At 34.6% G+C, this 22,249-nt stretch overlaps 4 protein-coding genes and 1 long non-coding RNA gene across 5 annotated transcripts; 4 read left to right on the forward strand and 1 right to left on the reverse strand.

The window, feature by feature from the left end:
• Positions 1-600: 600 nt before the first annotated feature.
• Positions 601-2,564, forward strand: LOC105202284. Its single transcript, XR_851093.3, has 4 exons — positions 601-1,069; positions 1,368-1,685; positions 1,792-1,943; positions 2,051-2,564. It is a non-coding gene; the product is annotated as an uncharacterized LOC105202284 (long non-coding RNA).
• A 2,908-nt stretch (positions 2,565-5,472) lies between these two features.
• Positions 5,473-8,639, reverse strand: LOC105202282 (alpha-soluble NSF attachment protein). The gene is made up of 5 exons (XM_011170715.3): positions 8,548-8,639; positions 7,873-8,069; positions 7,423-7,688; positions 6,203-6,376; positions 5,473-6,110 (listed from the first exon to the last, which is right to left on the reverse strand). The coding sequence occupies exons 1-5, from the start codon at positions 8,637-8,639 to the stop codon at positions 5,961-5,963; spliced, it is 879 nt and encodes a 292-aa protein (XP_011169017.1). The 3' UTR covers positions 5,473-5,960.
• A 713-nt stretch (positions 8,640-9,352) lies between these two features.
• On the forward strand, positions 9,353-14,284 carry LOC105202285 (meiosis-specific with OB domain-containing protein). Its single transcript, XM_026130413.2, has 8 exons — positions 9,353-9,650; positions 10,027-10,155; positions 11,613-11,881; positions 12,349-12,571; positions 12,888-13,004; positions 13,260-13,419; positions 13,497-13,704; positions 13,956-14,284. Exons 1-8 carry the CDS (start codon positions 9,530-9,532, stop codon positions 14,139-14,141), a joined length of 1,413 nt encoding a protein of 470 aa, XP_025986198.1. The 5' UTR covers positions 9,353-9,529; the 3' UTR covers positions 14,142-14,284.
• A 280-nt stretch (positions 14,285-14,564) lies between these two features.
• On the forward strand, positions 14,565-17,924 carry LOC105202286 (condensin complex subunit 2). Its single transcript, XM_011170717.3, has 2 exons — positions 14,565-14,914; positions 15,675-17,924. The coding sequence occupies exon 2, from the start codon at positions 15,750-15,752 to the stop codon at positions 17,805-17,807; it is 2,058 nt and encodes a 685-aa protein (XP_011169019.1). The 5' UTR covers positions 14,565-14,914; positions 15,675-15,749; the 3' UTR covers positions 17,808-17,924.
• Positions 17,925-18,390: 466 nt separating this feature from the next.
• LOC105202316 (malate dehydrogenase) lies at positions 18,391-20,986 on the forward strand. Its single transcript, XM_011170766.3, has 3 exons — positions 18,391-18,922; positions 19,426-19,818; positions 20,527-20,986. Exons 1-3 carry the CDS (start codon positions 18,503-18,505, stop codon positions 20,896-20,898), a joined length of 1,185 nt encoding a protein of 394 aa, XP_011169068.2. The 5' UTR covers positions 18,391-18,502; the 3' UTR covers positions 20,899-20,986.
• Positions 20,987-22,249: the final 1,263 nt, after the last annotated feature.

Here is a 22,249-nt window from a genome sequence, read left to right on the forward strand (position 1 = left end):
GATCTGCAGTGGATTACTGTCTCCTAAGGAGACACAGTACCACGAGTAATCTTGTTTACGAGATCAAGTTGTGAAAACACTGGGTCAGTTAGATTATATTGAGATGGAGATGATGGAGATAATGTGGATAGGCATAATTAGCTAAATCCCCCTATATAGGGTTCAAGCTAATTTCTAATTTTAGACGGTTTATACACACGGTCATTCCAATCACAGGATATTTTAGATCACAGTCTATGAAGGAGGCTAAATGGACGGATGACAAGGAGTTGCGTTTAGGAATATACATCGAGAGTACAATAATGGACGGATAACAGGAACTACTCGATGTGTATTCTCCATATGCAGCAACGGCAGGAATAGAAGGCAGTTTAAGATGAAAACATCTTCCTCACCACCAGTCCCAGACGACTATCCGATCCTGACCCGCAGGACAGGATACGAAAGACTGCTCTCTGATTCTGTCTTATATATGAACAAGACCGAAAGCAAGTGCTTTCGAGAGAAATGACGAGGCATTTGAATCATTTAACTTAATTTCTTCAAAATCAGTAAGGTTAAATTTAATAATAAACTTTAATTATAAAATTAAAACTATGCCGTTTATAAAATTTGTTATAAAAATATTAAAAATCTTAATAAAATATAACTTAATTCTTGAAATTAATTTAAATAATCGTTAAAACATAAAGGTAATAGCCATCTAGTGCCAATAATCGAACTAAAGTATGTGTAGAATCAGAGAGGAACCTAACCTAACCTAACCTAACCTGCTCGCGATCTGTTCCGAGCTTTGGCGACACGTGTCCCAAGTGAGACATAAATTTTAAAAAATCTGTTCCAAGCATATATTTAAAATTCCTATAAAAAAAGATAATGCCAATATCAAAGTGCAGACGACATCGAAGTCATCGGACTTGAGAGCAAATTATCATAGCCATTCTGACGTGTTTATTTGTTGCGCCTGTTCAGTGGTGAAATCTGTTATTTGACTCATAAAAATGTTAAAAAAGAGGATTTTATTGTTTGCGCAAAAAAGCACACAGGATAATTAGATTATTTTACATACGTAAGTTTTCTGACAAATGATAAAATACGTGTCCCTGGTAAAAGTTTTTTGATAGAAAACGATTCACATTAATGAGTTTACGAATCGAGTTACCTATTCTGTACTTAACAACAATTGTCGATGTCGCAGATATTTTATTTAGCAAAAAGTTGTGCAACGACATCGATAATTACCGTTAAGGGATACAGAACAGATACACAGATTCCATATTTAAAACGATAGGATTTTTTCTATCAAAAATTTTTCACCAACAGTATGATTACTCACAATAATTAATGATAAGGATTTTTTTTTTTAGATTTCCGAAGGATTCGTATATACGTCAAAAATGGATTGAGGCTTGTGGATTGCATAATAAAGATGTATCTCGTTTTTATATTTGCTTAAATCACTTTGAATTATCTGAGAATTTACTTGCATTGAAGAGATTACCTTTTGAGGCTATATCCACTGCAGAAAAAGCTGTACCAAATCATCCAGTTAAATCATCAAATATGTCAACAAATATTACAAATGTATTAAAATCAAAGGGAATGTTGCATCTCCAACTGTATTATACATAATGGATGGAATATTATTCAGTCAATATTGAAAGTTGCGATTCCTGATCATTCATGTAAGTTAAATATAAATTGTATAGAAAAAATAGAAATATGTATATATGCATATCTATGGATTATTAGAGGAAAAAATATATTATGTTAAATGTTTTATTTTTTTAGTGCCAATGATAGAAAATACTTATGTGTCTAAAACATCTGAAGTAAATGTTATATCTCCAACAGTACCTGATGTAATAGACTGATAATGCTGACATAATGGAATGTGATAACACTTCAGCCAATATCAAAAGTTTCAATTTTTGATCATTCATGTAAGCTAAATATAAATTACGTAGAAATATAGATATATATAGATATATATATTATAAGAGAAAATAATATAAATATTATTTTTGTGATAAATATTTTATATTTTTAGATTGTGAAGAGAACGTTTCTTCTCAGGAAAACGGTTGTTTGCACAGTCTCAATGTATTTCGGAAATTAATATTAGTGATGCTCACCAAAAAAGTGCAGGAAGAGTAATTAATTTTATTAAAGAAGAGGATCAAAAGAAACAGTTGAATTAGGTGTTTGAATGATTACAACAAAAGACTTCTAAAACAATTTGTTACATCGCAGGAATTAGTATCTCATTTAAAAGAAACAATTTCTGAAGATGTAGATAATATACTGATCAATATGATAAAAGCCTAATAGATATCTTTTCTTAGATATATAATAAAAGGAATTATCAAAAATTTTGAAGTAATTACTAGTAATATTTTTCCTGATACAAAAATAAAAATAATTTCGGAGCTCCTCTTTACATTACACTCATCTTCTGTCATTAGAACTAGTACTTTGTACGTAATTCTCCTTTTATTATATGTTGAAACCTTGTATGTTTATATTTGTTGATTTGAAGTATTAAATTATTTTAATATATTTAATTATGGTTTGTTGCTGGAAAGCACCCAATAATTGTTACCATTTATGTCGGTTTCAAAACTGATTGAAAAACTTCCAACTTCTTGCCGAACTGTGTTGCAAAACTTCCAGTATTCCACAAAAAGATAATGCTATTTTTCCGCTGCATTTTGGAAGACATCGAAAAAAAAACTTGACAATTTTCCCGCGCATAACTTTATTTTACGCATGTTGAATTAGAATAAAACAGTTTTTGTCATGTGCGCTTTGTTATTTTGTAAATGACGAACATTGACATAAAATAATTTAATAAAATGCTTTATTCCCTCGCTATCATCATTTTCTTAAACGATTCTTATAAAAAAGAACAAATTTTCAATATTATCTAACGACTAAATTTCGTTACAAATAAATTGTAAATTACATTTATATCGTATTTATTTGAAAATTACGCTGTCATATGTCTAAAACGATACATTTAATTATTCCAGTATATTTTTAATTAAAATCGACTTAATATTCTCAGAATATCGTATAAATGTGACGTTTTCTTTGCGATAGCATACCTTTTCTCGTTTTATATATGTAGTAATCATTAGGCATATATTATTTTCTAACAATAAAGTTCTATGTAGATTTTTAAATATATTATGTTGGACAAAATTTAATCTATGCTATGCATATTTTATGTTCTTAGTATAATGTCAATATATTATACTAAATACTAGCATCAATTGGTTATACGTTCAAGTATTGCAACTAAAATTCAACTTATTATCTACATATGTAACAAGTAAATACAAACGAGAAATTCAAAGATATATATACAAGCGAATATATAAATTAACGTTTCGTACAAAAAAAAGAAACGCAAGAATTTATCTCGCGATTACGTTTGTAATTACAAATTATACAAACTTTGAGCGTACAGTATCGCTCTAATTACAGAATTGATAGAAAAAAGTTATAACGATATATATTCCAACATATATAAATATAAATAACAAGAAAGAGATAAACATTTTATAACACGCAGTAAAATATATAAAACATATATACGCGTCTAATAGAAATTTCCTTGATCTGTTGAGAAACGTGTAACAATCAGTGTAAACTAAACATCATGCGGGTATCATGTTTGCGCAAAATAATGGCATTTCCGACGTTATATCAACTCGTGTTACTCCAATGTAACAGATTATAAACGATGCGGTGCCTTCCTAAAGATACGTGCGGAAGCGTGTGATGTTAACTGTACAGGCAATAACCAGGTAAATGTCAACGCACAAACAGCGATTTTTGTCACTTGACTTGTGTATTTAACTCGTACAAGATTGCAACAAAAACGACGGTGTGCGAAATGTGTAGAGTATGTTAACGGCTATAAACTATGATATATTAGTGCAATGACAATGCGAGTAAATATTTGCGATAGTAATTAAAATCGTCGCTTTTTATTACACGTGGGTTTTTGCATTGAAATAATTGTATAATGATCCTGACACACCGTCTAGCTTCCACCTCGTTTCTTCCGGAAAACGACGCACACTAGAAATATAGTTTGAAATTTTTATTATATATATATGTGTGTCCCCACATTCTTTTCTCTTTTTGTCTTCAAATAAGTATACATATAGCTTACGCTAGGTGCATGTTCCGTTAATCGCGTGCATGCAGATAATCCTTTCTATTCCTAGTTAACAGCGGAATTGTATGTCACTGAGATATCGTACCAATATATAATATATTATTTATATACGATGCTCTTATATAAAATGCGAAGATTCTTAACGCGACCGTGTGTTAAACCATGTCCGCTAAATTATAGATCTACGCTTGAGTGCGAGAGCAACTTCTCGCCGCTGTTATGACAATAATATATTCAAGAATTTTGTAACATTAACATGTTCTACATTTGTCTTATAGATATTGAAATAAGGTGACGATAATGTAAAATTGCCGATTACAAACTGATACGTCGTAGAATTGCGGTAACACATCGAGTAACGTGAAAAGAGAGAATGTAGAAAAATCTATATACCAAAATTCTAATATGCAATAGTATTCCAACTGTAAATGCACTTCGCGATCGTGTTCCCTATCCGCTTATTTAAAAAAAAAATTTATTTTTTTTTGTAAGAGTTACGCTTATCAGTAGGCGATAAGTACTAATTAGATTAGATACAACACTACATTATTGCGGAAAACATTCGTGTAATTGGTATATCGACGTGTATCTTTAGCTCGATATCGGGAAGGAATATGTATCGTGTTATGCTAACAATATCGCTCGACTTAAAGCTGTAAACCTATACAAGTAGCAGCCGTGTTTTCAAAAATCAAATTCAAAACGGAAAAAAATCGAAGAGGGAGAAGAGTCAAGAACAAAGAGAAAATCGTGAACTGTACCAATTAGACGTACACTACACTCGTTACCTTAATACTTTGGCAGTGCAAGAGTGACAAATGATAATTGGTTATATTTGATCAAAATTCCTTTAGCTGTAAAATATCGAAAAAAAAGCAAAAAGCAGAAGTGAAATTTTAATAGTCGTATTTTAAAGAAATGAAAAGGAAAATTATTCTTTCAATAAATACAAATTATATACAATCAAATAATATACAATAATAAAACAGTGAGGAAAGTTCTATGAAATAAAATCAAAGAAAAAAAATATGTAATTGCTGATGTGAGCCGCTGCGATTAATAGTGCGTGAATTTTAACATTTAATTTTTGCTGTTAAATTTTATTGTTAACAATTTTTTAATTTACGCACTATTAATCGTAATGGCTCACATCAACATTTATATATTTTTTCTTTAATATACAATACTTGCTCCTTGCTATGTTAAACAAGAGAGAAAAATATAATTGAGAAACAGCTTGTTGCATAAAGATAGGAAAGTATAAGAAATTTTTGAATTCAGTATGCTGTTTATAATCTGTTATTTAGGCTTTTAAACTTAAAATTTATAACAATCTTGGTTAATTCGTGGTAAGAGTATCGATTTTTGAAAGCCAATGAAACGTACAAAGTACCAAGGCAAGAGAAATAAAGACTTTGGGCTATTATTTTACAAAAACCACGATATTCTCGATATAATACTCATCAATATATTTAAGAGTAGGACTGTGTATAAAAAAATAATTATAACGTTCGAAATAATCGTCTCTCACATTCTTGCAGTAATCCACGATTTTATAGATACTCTTAACGATTTAAAAGATGTATACAGATAAATAACAAAAAAAAGCCAAAAGCACAAGGGAGCAACATAATATAGGCTATTACACATTCGAATAAAAACGAAACTACTTTATAGTTTCCACTGAAAGTAGAACGTGGCTCAATAACAAATACGCATGATCTGGAAAGAATATCGTTGCCGGAAAATAACACAAGTAAGGAACAACTGATCAGCGTAGATCCGGATTATCATTAATTTGCTTTTTTATACGTAACAATACTGTTGTATACCATTGATCCAATCTTGAAATTGAATCGTATTCCTTCACCGCTTCTGTGAAACCTTCTAGATTCTGATCCTCCAAATGCTCTATCAACGTCTACAGATGCACAACATTCAAAAGTTATCAAATGGTACACAGAAAAGAAGAATTATTAGGTGACAAAATTAACTTAACATGGAAAAACGTACCTTTACCAGTTTGTATTCTCTAGCGTCTTGAAAAGCGGGATACTGTTCCTGATAACGTTCAATCGCATGCTGGGCGTTTAACGAATCCACGCACAAGTGGCACAACGCAGCACGGAAAAAGTATTCCTTGGCGCTGTATTTTAGTAAAGAACTTTCTAATGACGTAGAAGCAACCTGTAAGATAAATTGATAAAGTTCAGACTTTCATTTAATAAAGTATTATAGATATTTTCAAGTAATTATCGCCATCGTAAATAGTTTTAATTATTCAAGGATCCATACAATTAATCAAGAATTATTTAATAAAAAAAATGGCTTTTTTAACACTAGAATGAGACTAGTTATTTCCTAGTTTGAGATGTTGAATACAAATTCGATTTCCAAGTTGCTTATTTATAATCTTGAGAAATTTGCAAGTTGTAAAAAAATCATTATAATTAAAATATTTGACATGCTGAAAAATTTTACTGCAATTAAAATTAAGTATGATATTAGAACCTTCAACCCTTGAAAGGAATTCTGTTTGATTAATAAGGTATTCATAGCTAAATATGCTATATCTTTTACAAAACAGCTGTAAATTAGATCACAGACGATTTCCCAAATGGTTTTCTGTGATCTTTTTAAACTTGAGGGCTTTTTAGGTGACTAAATAAAAAAAACCATTATCAAAGGTGACAAATGCAAAATGAATTTAACATGGCGATTGTCAAAAATAAAAAAAATGTCTGACTTATAAAATTTTATTTACAAATATCTTTCTATACTAAGTATGAATTTAATGTTAAAATTCATTCAGAATAATGAAATTAGTTAATTAGCCAATACAAACTAAATCTTTTAAAATTCAGCAAAAAATCATATGTAAAGATTTTCCACATATATATCCCATTTAATCATGAATATTTTATTAACTGTATATCCAATACAAGAAATTACTTTTGAAAACTGAAAATTCTAACAGCATAATTTGGATTGCAATAAAACTTTTTTAACATATATTCTAATTATAATGTAATGAAGTATGTGAAAATAATCCTTTTTTGCAACTTTACTAAAATTTCTCAAAAATGTAACATGATAGAGCAATTTAGAAATCAGACTTTTAATCAATGTTCAAAAAACTAGAAAATAATTAGTCCTGCTTTAGAGCTTTTTTTGGAAAACTGTATTTCCAAATTGCTACCGCCACACGTGTCATAAATAGCTACAATCTTTACCTGCTCATAAATCTGAACGGCCTTGTCATAATTTTCAAGTTGCGCGGCGTATTGCGCTACTTTCAGAAGACACTTATTCGCGGAGGAGTTACTCTCCTCGCCGCGGAAATAGTCCGCGGCCTGCTCGTAATGATGCACTGCTCGCTCCAGGTCAACCGCCTCGCTTTCATAGATTTCAGCTATGCTCTGATGGTGTTTGGCTGCCATCGTAAAGCGACCCATGTCGGTATAGATCTCAATGGCTTTCAACAGGCAACTGATTGCCTCTGTAACAATGGAAAAACAAGAGATACATTACACTCATCTGAATACATTTAAATCAAATTCTACATAACTAAAGAAAAATTGATAACACTATCCAGCGCTTTTGCATCATTCTATCCTTATTGTTAGCTGCAAAACAAAAATAATGCAGCAGCGCCTTAAATTGAACTTATTCTCATAGATTACCATTTGTATCCGACTTCTTAAAACAATTAGCGGCATCGACGTAATTGTTGGCCGCGTCGTGTCGACTGCCCGCCTTCGAGTGCAAATCCGCCGCGTCGTAAAACGCCTTCCCGGCCGAACTCCACTTCTTTGCCATTTTGAACATGTTCGCCGCCCGTTGATAACATTCCACCGCTTCTTCGACCTTCGACGAGCTCCTGCAAAGTCGAACATCGTCTCGTCAACCTAAAGCACAACGAGACTGAGCAGACGGGACTTTGCGATCCTCCAACACGGCACCAACATCGATCACGCGCGGCCTGTCGAAACGCGGCTCGACGCGGCTCGACGCGGGGGGACCTCGCGAGGCAAAATATCGCGAACGGGACGATCTTACGACGCGAAGGATGCCAATTCGCGCGCGGTGGACGATGAATATCGGCCGGTGATGTCACCGACATGTATCGACATGTCTCCGCACACGCGACGTACGCGCGCACAGGGGGAGGGGAGCCGTCGTTCTCCGACGTAAAAAACGGAGCGGCGATACACGCGGGGCGCGATCGAGCGCCGGGGACGTCGTCGCCGGGAGCCCGCGAGAGCCCCCCCGAGATCGAAAGGATCGCGCGGGGGCGGCGAGGTTCGCGCGCCTCGCGCGATCGGACGAGTTCAAAGCAACAACATCGATCGTCTCACCCGAACAGGGCGCCGAAGAAACCCTTCGACGACGACAGCTTTCTCTCGGCCTCCGCCACCAGTTGCAACGCCTTCTGCTCGTTATCGGCCATCTCGGCGAACGTGCACGGACCCCGACTGTTTTTTTTTTTTTCCTACCCGTCGAATGCGAGACTCGCTCTCTCCTAGACGTCCCGATTCATCGACACTGCAACTCAATAGATTTCACCTGATCTCGCCACCAACCGCGTCCCCCTCTACATCCTCGGCGACGTCACTAGACTCCGGAGTGAGTAGTCGCGCGGACACGACGAGGGCGTCGAGTGTCGTCGTCATCGTCGTCAGGGACGCCAACCTCCGTTCTCGCAGCGATCTTCACGGCCGGTGTCGTCGGCATTTAAAAACCTGAAACTGAAGCATGACCAATCAGAGGTGTGATCGAGCTAAGCGACGAAAGAATCCTTCGCTCCGATTGGTCAAGTCTAACAATCGAACTTCGGCGCGTAGTTCGACGCAGGGGCGGTAGAACTGTCCTTAATTTCACGGCGTTTGGTCCAATATTAAATTTTCAATTGAATTAAATCAAAAATTGAATTAAATCAGTATACGTTAAATTAAATAACATTCACATAAATTTCATCAGATTTAGGGCCACTTGCACCGATGTCGATTAACTTAATCGCCGATTAACTTAAATTTTTCTATCGGAATTGACCAATCGCATTTGTCGTTAACTAAAATTGACCAATCACGGTTGACACTTAACCGTCAGTTAATTTAACCGGAGGTTGTGAAACTGGCCCTAAGATCTTAAAATTAATCGTGTGGCATTTCTTGACATCGCACTAGGGATCGCTATCGCGACCGTCGCAGTTGGCTGCAATGCTGCAATCGGCTCGCAACTTCAAGCTGCACGTACGCGCCGTAGAACGCTCCCGAACTATCCGCTGCTTTGATTCTTCTACGTTGAACCGACGAACGCGTTGCAATTCATCGTTGAGACATGTCCTTTCTGTACAGGCAGGAGATAAGATCGCTGCGCGACGGCGTGCCGAACACCTTCGTAATCGGCGTGATCATAAGCAGCACGAACGTGCGAACGTTCGACAACACTCGAGCCAGATGTACGCATATATCTCTTCGCCCGCGTCATTTTTCTTTTTTTCATATCATTTTACTGCACGCTCGAATTTGGAATGACGGATTAGAAAACGCGATAAAGGGATATGAAAACGAACGGGCGGATTTGCCGAAACGTTTTTTTCTTGTTTGCGAAATATCTTGTTCAATTACGGGCAAAATAATGCACTGCGCCATTTCGTCGTATTTACGCTTTCGATTTTTCATTAAATGCGCTTAAATTTGAGAAGCTGAATGACGGACAAGTTGAATAAATCGCCCGTTGCATTTTTGGTCCTTCAATTTTACGTGAAACGATAAAAAGAATTAAATAACTTGAGAGTATTTTTGTTCCACTTTATCTCGAGCTGATTTTTACAGTCGCCAGTGGCGAACGTAGCGTGTGGACATTCACCTTGCGCGACTCCGAGGAAGATTTTATTAACGTCACCGTATGGGGCAGCACGGAATTTGTAATAAAATTATCCATGTTCAATATTGGATCCGTAGGTGAATATTTTTAGAGTAAATCGCATTTAAATTGCAAATGTATCATTATTATGAGCAATTGATATCTGATGATTTGTGAACTATTTCATTAAAAATTAAATCAATATGCTTACCCAGATAACACAGAGAATTAAAAAAAAAAAGTCGGGTTTTGGTCACCAATACTGTAAGTTCATTTTGAAATGTAAAAAGAATTCTTTTTCTGAAAAAGAAAGAAAAAGTTAGGAAAAGAATTCTTTTTGCATTTTAAAATAATTAAACTCAGAATTGGCGACATAAACCTGAATTCTTTTTAAATTCTGTGTGCTATCTGGGTAATCAGGTAATTAATAATTTTTTAAGTACGTACATACAGAATGTTCGGTGAGTATAAGAGAAAATTTACGAAGTAATTCTAGATGATGTGATAAGATAAAAATAAAGAATAACGAAATTATTGCTATTAAAGTTTCGTTCTTTTAATTGCAAATGCTTACCCAAATAGCACACAATATTTATGATAAATATTAATAAATATTTATCATAAATATTTTTATAAATATTATAGAAATATTTTATACATATTTTATATACATATGACAGAAAAAGATTATAAAAATCTTTATCAAAAATATTGTTAAAATATTTTCTAAAATATTGGTCGCGACTTGGATGAGTGACCGCTTCGGAATTTCTGAAAAAAATTCTTAAGAATGGAATTTTTTTGCGAAAATTGTTTTTTAAAATATAGAAATATTGTTTTACTCATTGGAATTATATGGTGTAATATAATATTTATGCGGATATTTCAAACATTTTCAAAATAATTATCATAAATCATAAATATTTTTGAAACATTTATGATAAATATTTATAATCAGTCCAATCTACGGCCATAAAAACATTTATTAAATGTTTTGATAAATGTTTATAAAATATTAAAATAAATATTATAAATATTTAGTAAATATTTTATAAATATTTTGTGCTATGTGGGTAAATATTTACGTGCTTTAGGCACTTTTTGTATTAATATTTTAATACTTATACAGAATTACAAAATCAAAAACATTAAAATTTGGCGGTGACTTCGTTTTTTAACTATGATGTTTAAATATTTATTTGCAAAAACGTTTAAACATTTGTAACTAAAAAACAAAAATCTAATCGCAATTTTGACATTCTTGATTTTCATCTAATATATTTCATTTATCATACAGAAAGAAATTAAAAGTTTGTCCCACCTGTTGCCGAACATTCTGCATAGATTTCTCTTTGTTATTATATATTTTTAATATATTCTTTTTGTAATTTCTATTAAATAATTCTCTATAAATAATTTCCTGTCAATTTACATAAATGCAAAACAATTTTAACATCAATTCTCGCAAATAAAATGTAGAAAGGATAATAAATTTATAAATATTTAAAGATTCATCACATGGACGAGTGTCTCGATAAAAGTATCTGTTTTACAGTGGAAGTGATAAGCCCGAAAATCATAAAACGCAATCCCAACGATAGGAACGAACAATTTATGCCGTCGACCTCCAGTCCTTTCGCCCTGATCGTGAACGAGGGTTTGGCCCTCGTACAGAATCATGATGCGCCAACTAGCGAAAAGTACAAAGCTCTGCTGATGCAACCTGTGAAAAGCGTGACCTCCGCTAAGAGTCTGAAAACGATTCTAGAAAACATAGACGCTCTGTGCGATCGCTATGTCGATCTTCTGGTTGTCGTTATGTTTGTAAGTTAATTGCAATAAATTGTCGCTTCTCGTGTAGCTAAATAGAAAATAGATAATTTATGATTAAAATTAAACATAATTCAGAATTAAAATTGAGAGGAAGCCAACGAACGACCCCACAGCAGAATCTCAGTACAATATTTTAACAATATTTCTTATGTGAATTTATCCCAATTAGGAAACAATATTTTTCAAATAATTTTTAAATATTTAAAAAATGTTATAACGAAGAATACATATTAAAAAAAAACACTAAAAAAACATTGTCAATTGGTCAAGATATTCTGGTAAAGATGATAATTCATTATTTATTTAATTTAGTTGGAAACTATTATTATCTGTAATTATTTATAAAATTCTAGCTGAATTTTTTTCCAATGAAATCGAGAAAAATTTTATTGTTTTAAGAAACTATCATCTTTACGCTCGTAAATATCAATTTGTATAATAACGATCGATCTCTGCAGATCGCCGATGCGCGTAATATAATAACGCGAGACGGACGATCCGTAACGTGCCGCAGTTTCGAAGTCGCAGATAATACGACGAATAGTACGGTGCCGTTGATATTATGGGACAAAGATTGGGTTGAAAAATCCGCTTTTTGGAAACCAAAAGAGACAATATTATTCTTGATCGATGCTCGCATCGCGTACGACGAATATAAAAAGAAAACGGCGATAAGTATCTGTAAGTTGAAAATTTAATTTCAATTTTTAGTATAATAATACTGATTGGTAGAGTCAATCTTTTTTAAAAAGTATGTACCGTCATTGATAATATATCTGAGATACCGAAAACCTTTGGATAAAATTCAATATAAAATATATCTTGGTGCTTACAAAAAAAATTATTCCATTTAAAATATAAAGCAGTTTTCTTTTAATTTACAGTGAATTTCTTCGAATATTTTTGCAAGTGTAACTGAACTAAACAATAATGGAAAAAAATTGTTAATATTTACAATACTAATTATTTCTATTTGTTTTATTTTTTTTACATGCAGCAAAACGGACGTTGATTACGGAGTGTTCTAATTTACCACAAGCTATAGATATTATAAAGACGGTACAGCATTACGATCCTGATTCCTTATGCAGCGATCCGTTCGCCGTACCAAATCGTAAGAATAACAAATAAGTTTTATGTAAAAATTATGTATAAAAAAAATGTTATAAGATATTTATATATTACTTTTACGATTGTAATATTTATTACTGTATTTATTTTAAATATCTTCCAATTATTTATTGACAATTCGGTTAAAAATTATTTTGACTAATAGATATTTCTCTATTCTGTATTTTGTAAAGATGGAATTTTACAAAAAATATTCTTTGTCTAATATAAACTTTATTATTATTGATTTCTGTTTTAGCGGACACTGTCACGACTGTAATGACGGTACAGCAAATTACGGAGAAATTACAAAAGAAAGCAATGGTGGGTGAAAGATTGCAGTTTGCAACTATAGTAAAAGCTTCAGTGACTGAAATAAATTTGGACAGTCCACTCAAAGACGTGACATCTATAAAATGGTACTTTCTTTATTCACGTCATTTTATTTAATTGAAAAATCGACCATTGCATACGGTTATTCTTTTTTTACTTTTAGTGCCCTATGTAAAAAAAAAGTCGCAGCCATGGAAGATTCTTGTATGAATTTAAACTGTCCGTCAGGCAACGGAACGCAGGCACCATTAAACATTGTTAAGTTTAATATAAAAATCAATTTGAAAGATCATACTGGATATATTATCGGATGTCGTTTAACCGGCGACATTGCGGAGCGAGTTTTGGGCTGCACAGTTGATGAATTTCAAGTACTTTATTTAAACTAATAATAATATGTTAATTAATTGAACAACCTATATTAGCAAAAAATATCAAAATCCTTTTATTTTTAAAAATAATTTTTTTTTAAATATGAAATAGCAAAATAATGAAAAAAAAGCAATCAAAATTGGTGCATGTACATAAAACGAGTAATAATTAATATTATAGGATTTCGTTTTTTTTTATTTGTAATATAATTTTAGTTATAAAATAAATTTAAACAAAGTAATCATTGCAGGCAATGACAGCAGAGAAGCGAAATGAATTGAAGTGGCTGTATTTGTTAGAAAAATGTGACGTCTGCCTGCACATTCTTGGACCATCGTCGGACTTCTCACGACCCTTCTATAATGTCCTATCTATTCAACGAGACAAAGAAACGGAGCAGGCTATGGCACAGATTGCAAATACGCCAGAGTATTAAAAATTAATATCTTAAATTTGAAACAAATAATTTATTTATAATAATAATTACCAGGTTTAAACTTTCTATTTTACGCTTACATAGAATTAATATTATAAAAATGTACCTTTTTATAAACATGGTTTTTTGTTTAATACTTATAATACTTACATTATTTTTATTCATATCACACAAATAATAAATATGTAAATATAATAATATATATAACAAAAAAACAAAATAAAAGTATTTAAAACTATAAAAATTTTAAAGAATCTCATAAAAGTTGCAAAACTGCTTTGAACGTAACCAATGGTACACGAAGGCATTCGAATAATGTGTTTGCGAACACAGCTTAGTGCGCTTTTTGTATTATGTTAGATGGGCAAATCTAGTGTCTTTACGAACGCGCGGTGATGCCAACGGCGTCGGTAAATATTTGAATGTGACATCGTTCTCTCGTAGAACGCAACTGAACGCAACCGTTCTTTCTCGTTGTTGCCGGGCTGTGCGGGATTCTCATGGGCAATTTTTGTCGGTGCTGTTTTTTCTCTCGGGTCCAGGTCGACGAGTTGTAGACGAGGTGCGCAATCGAGGTGGGCGTTAAGCATTTCAACGAAAATATTGTGGCTTGTTATTTTATCGGATACTTTCTCGTCCGATGCCTTCTCATAACAAGCGCACGTTGCAAGTTCTGCAGAACACTTATGATGAGCTGCAGCGTTATTATACTCTACTGCGGCTGATTCGGGCAGATCTCGAGAAAATAACGAAGAACTTCGCAGCCATAAACGGTGAGTAGCGTAAAGGGATTTTGATGTAATTGACTTAACCAACAAACCAAGTACTTTTGTAAAACAAAGATTTTGTTGTGAATAAAATCATTTTTATGAACTCTAACAGCACACAGTGAATCTTGAAAGGATTCTGTACTTTTTAAATTAATCGTCCGATCTAATAATTAAGTTCTCTGAAAATGGTACGCGATTTCTCATGTTAATAGTGATTACTTGGTTAGTAATTCCAGTTTGATCTGTGATTATTAATTCTTTTCCTATGTATTCATTGGAATAACTGAAGTTATGAATTTACGAATCGGTGATATTCTTTTATATACTAATCTCAGATAAACTTATTAAAGCAATGGAGAGAGATATTTTGATCGTTGCTGCATCAATACAAATTGAACAAGAATGCCTGAGGAAAGTATATAAAATCACACAAACAATACAAGCACGAAGACCTAGATGCGACTGTAAAAGGCATTCTTGTTCAATTTGTATAAACTTATTAATTATCTTCAAATTAAAAAATTACTTTCTAACAAGATTGACATTTACTTAACATTAAATTGATTTTTTAATTATTCAAATTATTTATTCTAGTAATTTGTGATATAATTTGCAATGATTTATAATATTCTGTAAGTATAACTTTTATAGAAAATACCTGTGTAGAAATTAAATATGCATTATCATATATGATTTACCTCTCTTATGTTTATATTACTAAAAAGTAAGACTAATTGAAACGATGTATACTTGCTTGTTTCAGAAGTATAAGAGTTAATGTAGGAACTGCTACACAACAAGATTGTTGCGGTACATATAAACAAGAAGAAAATAAAAAATGGATACTCGTAAGTCTCTAGCGCAAAAGAGACTAGATTCTCTGCATCATTCACCGACTTCTTCTTCGTCGCTAAGAAAGTCGATTGGCCAAGCTCCGCCGACAAGTACCTTTTCGGAAAACGATGATGAAGCAGAACGTATTGCTCGTCGGCGTGAGATGTTCACGTCGACATCGACATCACCGTCATCCAATAGTAGTGGCAGAAGATTCTCGCTCGGCCTGGGATTATTATCAAATATTCCGGCGCCTCAAATGGCCGAAAGCATTAATCGATGCATACAGCTGAGCGCCGAGAACAAGATCAATATCAAGAATGCTTTTAGCTTGGAAATGATCGACTTTATGACGTATATGATAAAGAAGCAAGATGCCAATATGACGAACCTGCAAATGGCCAGCACATCCCTGGACGTGAGCACCAAGATCTACGGATATCGTGTGGACAGTGTTCATATGGGAATTCTCAAAATGGTCGGTGGACTGGATAAACAGATAGCGGATAGTATGGAGCAAAACTCGGATGAGGAGGAGGCAATGCAGGAAGACGCGCAAGCAAACGTCCAGGTACAGAAGAAAAAGAAAAAGAGATCGAAGCACAAGATCTTCAGCACCATCGAGGCTCTGAGAGGCAACATCGAGATCGCGAAACCTATATTGACGATGATAGGCGAGGGAGATCTGCAGACCAGCGACACGTTGTACCAGGCGACGCTGCCGAATCACGCAAATTCCGGCTTTTATCAGCATCCGTACAACGACGTGCTCGTCGACGTTTTGGAGAACACGTCTGAATCGCGACATAATTCGAATTCCAAGTATACCATACCGGCGATCGAGGAATTCTCGAATTTGGAGATCTGCTCGTCGTACTCGAACTTTGAGTTCCTTGGCTGGTCCGTGGACGACGAGCCGGAAGAGATGCCGGAAGAAGAAGCCGATCCTAATGACGACAGTGGCAACCATTTTCAATTCGATTTGGATGCAAGTGTGGAGCACGACGATCCGGCGCCCGAGCCTGCGAACTTCTTTGACATCGAGCACGAAACCAATGTTCAGGGGTGTCGTCGAGAATCGACCAACCAACCAGACGCGAATATCGTGGATGCGTACAATGTCCAGGCATCCGAATATTCCTTCGTCCAACCGAACATGAGCTTGCATTGGGCCGGTCCAGTTCATTGGAAATTTCGTCGTAATTTCACGAGATCTTTCGCTGGCGTCGAAAGTAAAACTAAGGAGATAGCTTGCATGCAGACTAAGCAGCGAAAGAAAAAACAGTTCGAGCTGCTGTACGATGACGTACGGGATGTCATAGACAGCAAGTTCGCGTCGAGTCAGTCCATCAAATTACATGCCAAGACCGCGAAAGTGGAATGGAGCACCGAGAGTTTGACGCTACCGGAGGATGTACATTATGATATCATGCAAATGAGCAAGCTCTACCTGTATCATAAAGCTTTAAAGCTGGCGAACAGTAGGGAGAGAGAGGGCGGGGATACGTTTACCGCTGCTGATGTGTCCGACGGCGAAAGATACGACTACGATAATCCAAATGACACGCAGGAGTACTGTCCCAATGTTGAGCATGATGACGATTACGACGATTACGGAAATAGGGATGCTAACGACGATTGTAACTTCAACGATGACGCTGCTGCGATGTGTAGCCAAGGTCTCACCGGCGACAATCTAGTCGCTGCGCCAAAGCTAGTTAATAAAATGCCTATCACTTATTGTTTGAAGGCGAAGAAGATCGACATGCGACAGTTGAAGAAAACGATATGGAATTGTCTCAAGTCTACGAACAATAATGCGAATGAAGCAAACGCTGGAGAACCGGCGGACAACGAGGACGGTATGATGAAGGAGAACAAGCAGTTCAGCGACGTTTATAAGATGTTGCCGAAATTGTTGACGAAAAGCAACGCTGAGGCGTTGAGCGTGCCAATCTCTTTTATCTCTTTGCTACATCTGGCGAACGAGAAAGGTTTGAGGCTTGAGTCGGTACCAGATTTTTCCAATATCGTTATCAAGCCTGAGGAACTGATGACTTGAGAAGAGCTTGTTTTCTTGTGTGTATGTTCCAGCAGATATATATAGACAAATATATTTTAAGAAATTAGACAATTGTACAATGTCATAATAAAAATTGCAAATTTATTGTTATGACAACGTAAAAAATTTAACATAGAATCTGGATTGGAAATGAAAAACATATTTATGTTATTATCATTATTTTTTTATTTTTTATTTCACGACAGCCGAGAGTGTTTGCCGATTTTTCAAATTTGCACTGTCCATCGATTTGCCAGATTCGTAATGCCTTAAATTTTTATATAAAACGATTATAAATGATTTTAAGTTATCACACAGAGATTGTTACAGAAATGTTTGATATTTTTTTATGTAAGATGTTTGTATTTAACATGATATACTGTATGATACATACGTGTATATTTTTGTCATACATAAGATAAACATCTATTAAATATTAAAATTAAAAAAGAAACGCGTTTCTCATCTGTATCATACTCTCTAATTATAAGTTAGAGGATATCAATTCGTCTCTTTACAAGCTTCATGTGCGTTCCACGTATCGCGGATCACTTGTTTGTCTCGCGCAAATTTGTCATGATTCGCACCACTACCCTTCGGCGACGTTCTCGTCCCGACTCATTTGGCAAAATCGTGGGAAATGTTATAAATTGTACTCGTCTTCCATATCCGAGAAACATTGAAATTATTCAGTCATGACCGCGCTGTCGAGATCGTTCCTCGATTTTAATCTTAAATCTATCCATCTCGATTTGTTGCGGCGATGCGGATGTCATTCCGTCTTCTCGCGTCGCGAATCTTCGAAGATCCCGCCAATCGACGACTGGAAAGTCCAGAAAACCGGGGAGAAAAGTGCAAGAGGATCGACGAGGGAGAAAAATGAGAAAAAGGCGAAAAGCAACAGCAAGGCTAATGTAAAGGTGTGCATCATCGGCGCAGGAGTGACGCCTCTTTACACCGCGATTCTTTTGAAGCAATATCGGAATATAGGAAGTATACGCCTGGTGGACACAAGGGAGTCCACGCCGGAGACCTTGACAAACGCGTCGCACCTGGAGACCAGTCCTCGTATAGATTACTTCCAGAAAAAAGATATAAAGCAGGCCCTCAGAGAAGTAAGAGCTTCAGAAAATATAGCGATGCACGGAAAACTGTCTTTTTTGGTGTACGCAATTGTTATTATCATTTAAAAAATGTTCCTGTTAGGATAAATGACAACTTGGAGCTAAGAACAATTTTTCATACTCGTTCACATCAACTTAGGCAATTTGAAAAAGACACTTCATTTACATAAGATAAAATTAAAGGCAATATACATTCTAATAATCCATATAAAGATAAAGCCAGTTCTTCATCTAGATAATTTTATAGAAATAAACATTGTATGTAATTACATATAATTGAAAAGCTCTTTAGATCATATATTATAAAATTATTTTTATATTTACTTGTTCTTTCAAGGTACGCTATAAGTACATGTGGAACCATAATAAATGCCTGAATCATGGGACATACGAGAGAAATACATGTGTGCCCTGTTACGTGCATAAATTCACGCGTTAAAATATTAATGATCTCGTGTCGCACGACGTCATGTAAATACTGGAAAAATGTTTAGGCGAACATCGTCGCGCTCATGGACGAGACGGACGTCGCCGCGACGGGCAGCAACGTGACGGTCCAGGAACAATTCAAATTGACGGCAGACTATGTGCGTCAGATGACGGATCGGATACTGCGCTTCAACCCGGACGCCCTCGTGGCCGTGTTCGCACGCCCCGTCACCGCCACGCTCGCGATGGTCTCGGAGATCTTCCGGAGTGCGGGTTGGTGGAACCCCGACCGGATCGTCGGCTCGACCTCGACGTACGGCGGACGGATCGAGGAGACGGCGGCGACCATCCTCAACCTGGAGCGCACGAGTCTCTCGGTGCCGCTGGCCGGCGGCGCCGACGCGCGTACCGTTGTGCCGTTATTGTCACGTGCCGTCCCGTTCAATCAATTCACAAATGTATGAAAGAATTGTAGAATTTTCATTTCTAATCTCTGTCTTCAGGAGAATTCTTCAAGCGAAAGTTTGGACCCCGTTGAAATTATTTTCAAGTTTATTATAATGTGCTCTTTAAATTTATTTGCCATATCTGCAGTTTATTACTGGGAAAATTAAATTTAATTCAGTTCATATATATATTATAAGACAAATAATATAATAATTATATTTATTATATAATTTATATATTATCACTATATTTTTTTGGAAAAAAGAGGATTAAAAAAGCTTCTTCTCGATGAAGAAAAAAAATATATTGAATCACAGGGTACGAAGATTTCGTCTCGACCTCGCTTGAAATTTTCTTCTTCATTTTGACAAATAAGAAAAAACTAAAGGGGATTGGCGTAAAAACTTTTTACACCAATCTAAATAAAAGAGTACATCATACATTCATCCGTAGGAAAAAATTAAAATTCTAATCAATTCTCCAATATTATCTGAAAATTTAAATATTAAATTACATTAAATACTGAGATCTTTTTATAGTGGGAATATTAAGCGAGTAAGGATTAAATTAACATGTCGCAAGAATCTTTTTATATTTTTATTAATAAATGCGGTTAACGATATTTATACAGATGTAATTATGTGATGTCACTTAAGTTATATAATTAGCTCTTTTTATATGCCTTACAATCGATACAATTAACATTATAATATTATCAGGTACAACGCAAGACCCTGCTGCAATCATTTCGGACTGGCGACGGGGAGGCGAGGACGGGGCTCAACGAGAGTCGCTCGTTATCATCCGGAACGGCTGCTGCGAAACTGATAATCAATCTTGCGGCTGGTCTATCCGGGCATGACCGCGTTATCACCTGCGCCTACGTGAGGTCGGACGTGCTGCCGGTCTGCCGATTTTTCACCAGCGAACTGGAGTTCGGGCCGGAAGGCGTCAAGCGGAATTTGGGCCTGCCGAAAATCTCGGCTGCGGAAGTGCTTCTGATCGACCAGGCGATACCCCTCATTAACGAGCACGTCGATATGGCGGTCGCGGCGGTCCGAACGGAGAAAACCCGCACGAGAATGCAGTGATCGTTCGGGTCATTGATTCCCGATTTCGGGAAATCTAGCAGAATTAAGAATGTATTACACCTGTTTTTAAAATAATGAAAAAAAAGTACAGATTGATTTATATTAAATTTAAAAGTAATACAAAAAATTTAGCATCGATTTCCTACCTGGATCCAAAATTGTTTCAACGATAAAAAGTAGAAATGTATAATATCCTAATGGAAATGTATTGAGAAATAATGACAAAAATCTGAATTTTTTTATGTAAGTACTTTAAATATTTAAGATGATTTATTGCGATGCAGAGATTAATTGTTCTGTAAGTAAATAAATTTTATTTGTGTGTGTGTGTGTGTGTGTTCTCTGTAAATAAAATTGTTGTGTAAATAAATAAAATAATTTTGTTAAATTTATTTTTTCTGTAAATATAAATTTATTTATTTATTTATTTATTTACAGAACAATTAGGTTCAGGCTCGTAATAAAACTAAATAAATCATACTTAAAGAAAACTTAAAAAAAAATTGAGTTTTTTGTCATTTTTTTAAATTGCAGCAATAAAAATAACAATAAAGTAAATAACTAAAATTGTACTATTTAATAAAAATACAATGTTGTAGACTTTCACATGTATACAATTTATTTAAAGTATAAACACATTTGTATATAAAAATAGGTGTAATATATTGTCAATGTAAACTGGGCAGATATCTCGGGCGATTTTGAAACGTGTTTGTCAATTTTTTGCGAATGTATTCATCTTCGCGATGTACTTCCGTCTAGTATCAAATAAAATTTCGTGGTAAAGAATATAAATCTATAAACAAAGCGTAAACTCAAAGAAAAAAATTTGTACCTGTAATTGTTACACAATATTTGAAGACAAATAACGCATCATCTATATATTATAAAGTTCTAACAAGAACGGTAAGTCATATGTATTAAGAAAAGAGTAACCATTTGTTGAATAACTATAGAAAAATAGTAATGTAATTAAGTCGCTATTTCATTATAAATTAATAATGCACCTAATTGCAGTAATTATATTTTTTTAGTACTTGGTACTACTTTAAATCTTATTACTTCGTAAAATTAGTGAGTAAGTACTTAAATTTCAGAGTTGTCAAGTTATAGAATTGCCAGAACCATTTTGTTTTCATTGCATTACTACGTATCAAGCGAATGTGTTAGACAGTGTTACTCTCATTGATACAACAATGAGAGAAGGTCAAGACCGAAGAGATGTACTTGGGCTTTGCGTGCACGTGTCGTCAAGGCGAGCGGTTAAAGCCGATCTTAACGAGTTAAAGAGGATTTAAAGAGACGATCAAAAGAAATATTTGCAACCCTATTAAAAAAAGTTTATAAAGAA

This window comes from Solenopsis invicta, chromosome 7 (genome assembly GCF_016802725.1).
Source record: "Solenopsis invicta isolate M01_SB chromosome 7, UNIL_Sinv_3.0, whole genome shotgun sequence".
NCBI classification, from domain to species: domain Eukaryota; kingdom Metazoa; phylum Arthropoda; class Insecta; order Hymenoptera; family Formicidae; genus Solenopsis; species Solenopsis invicta.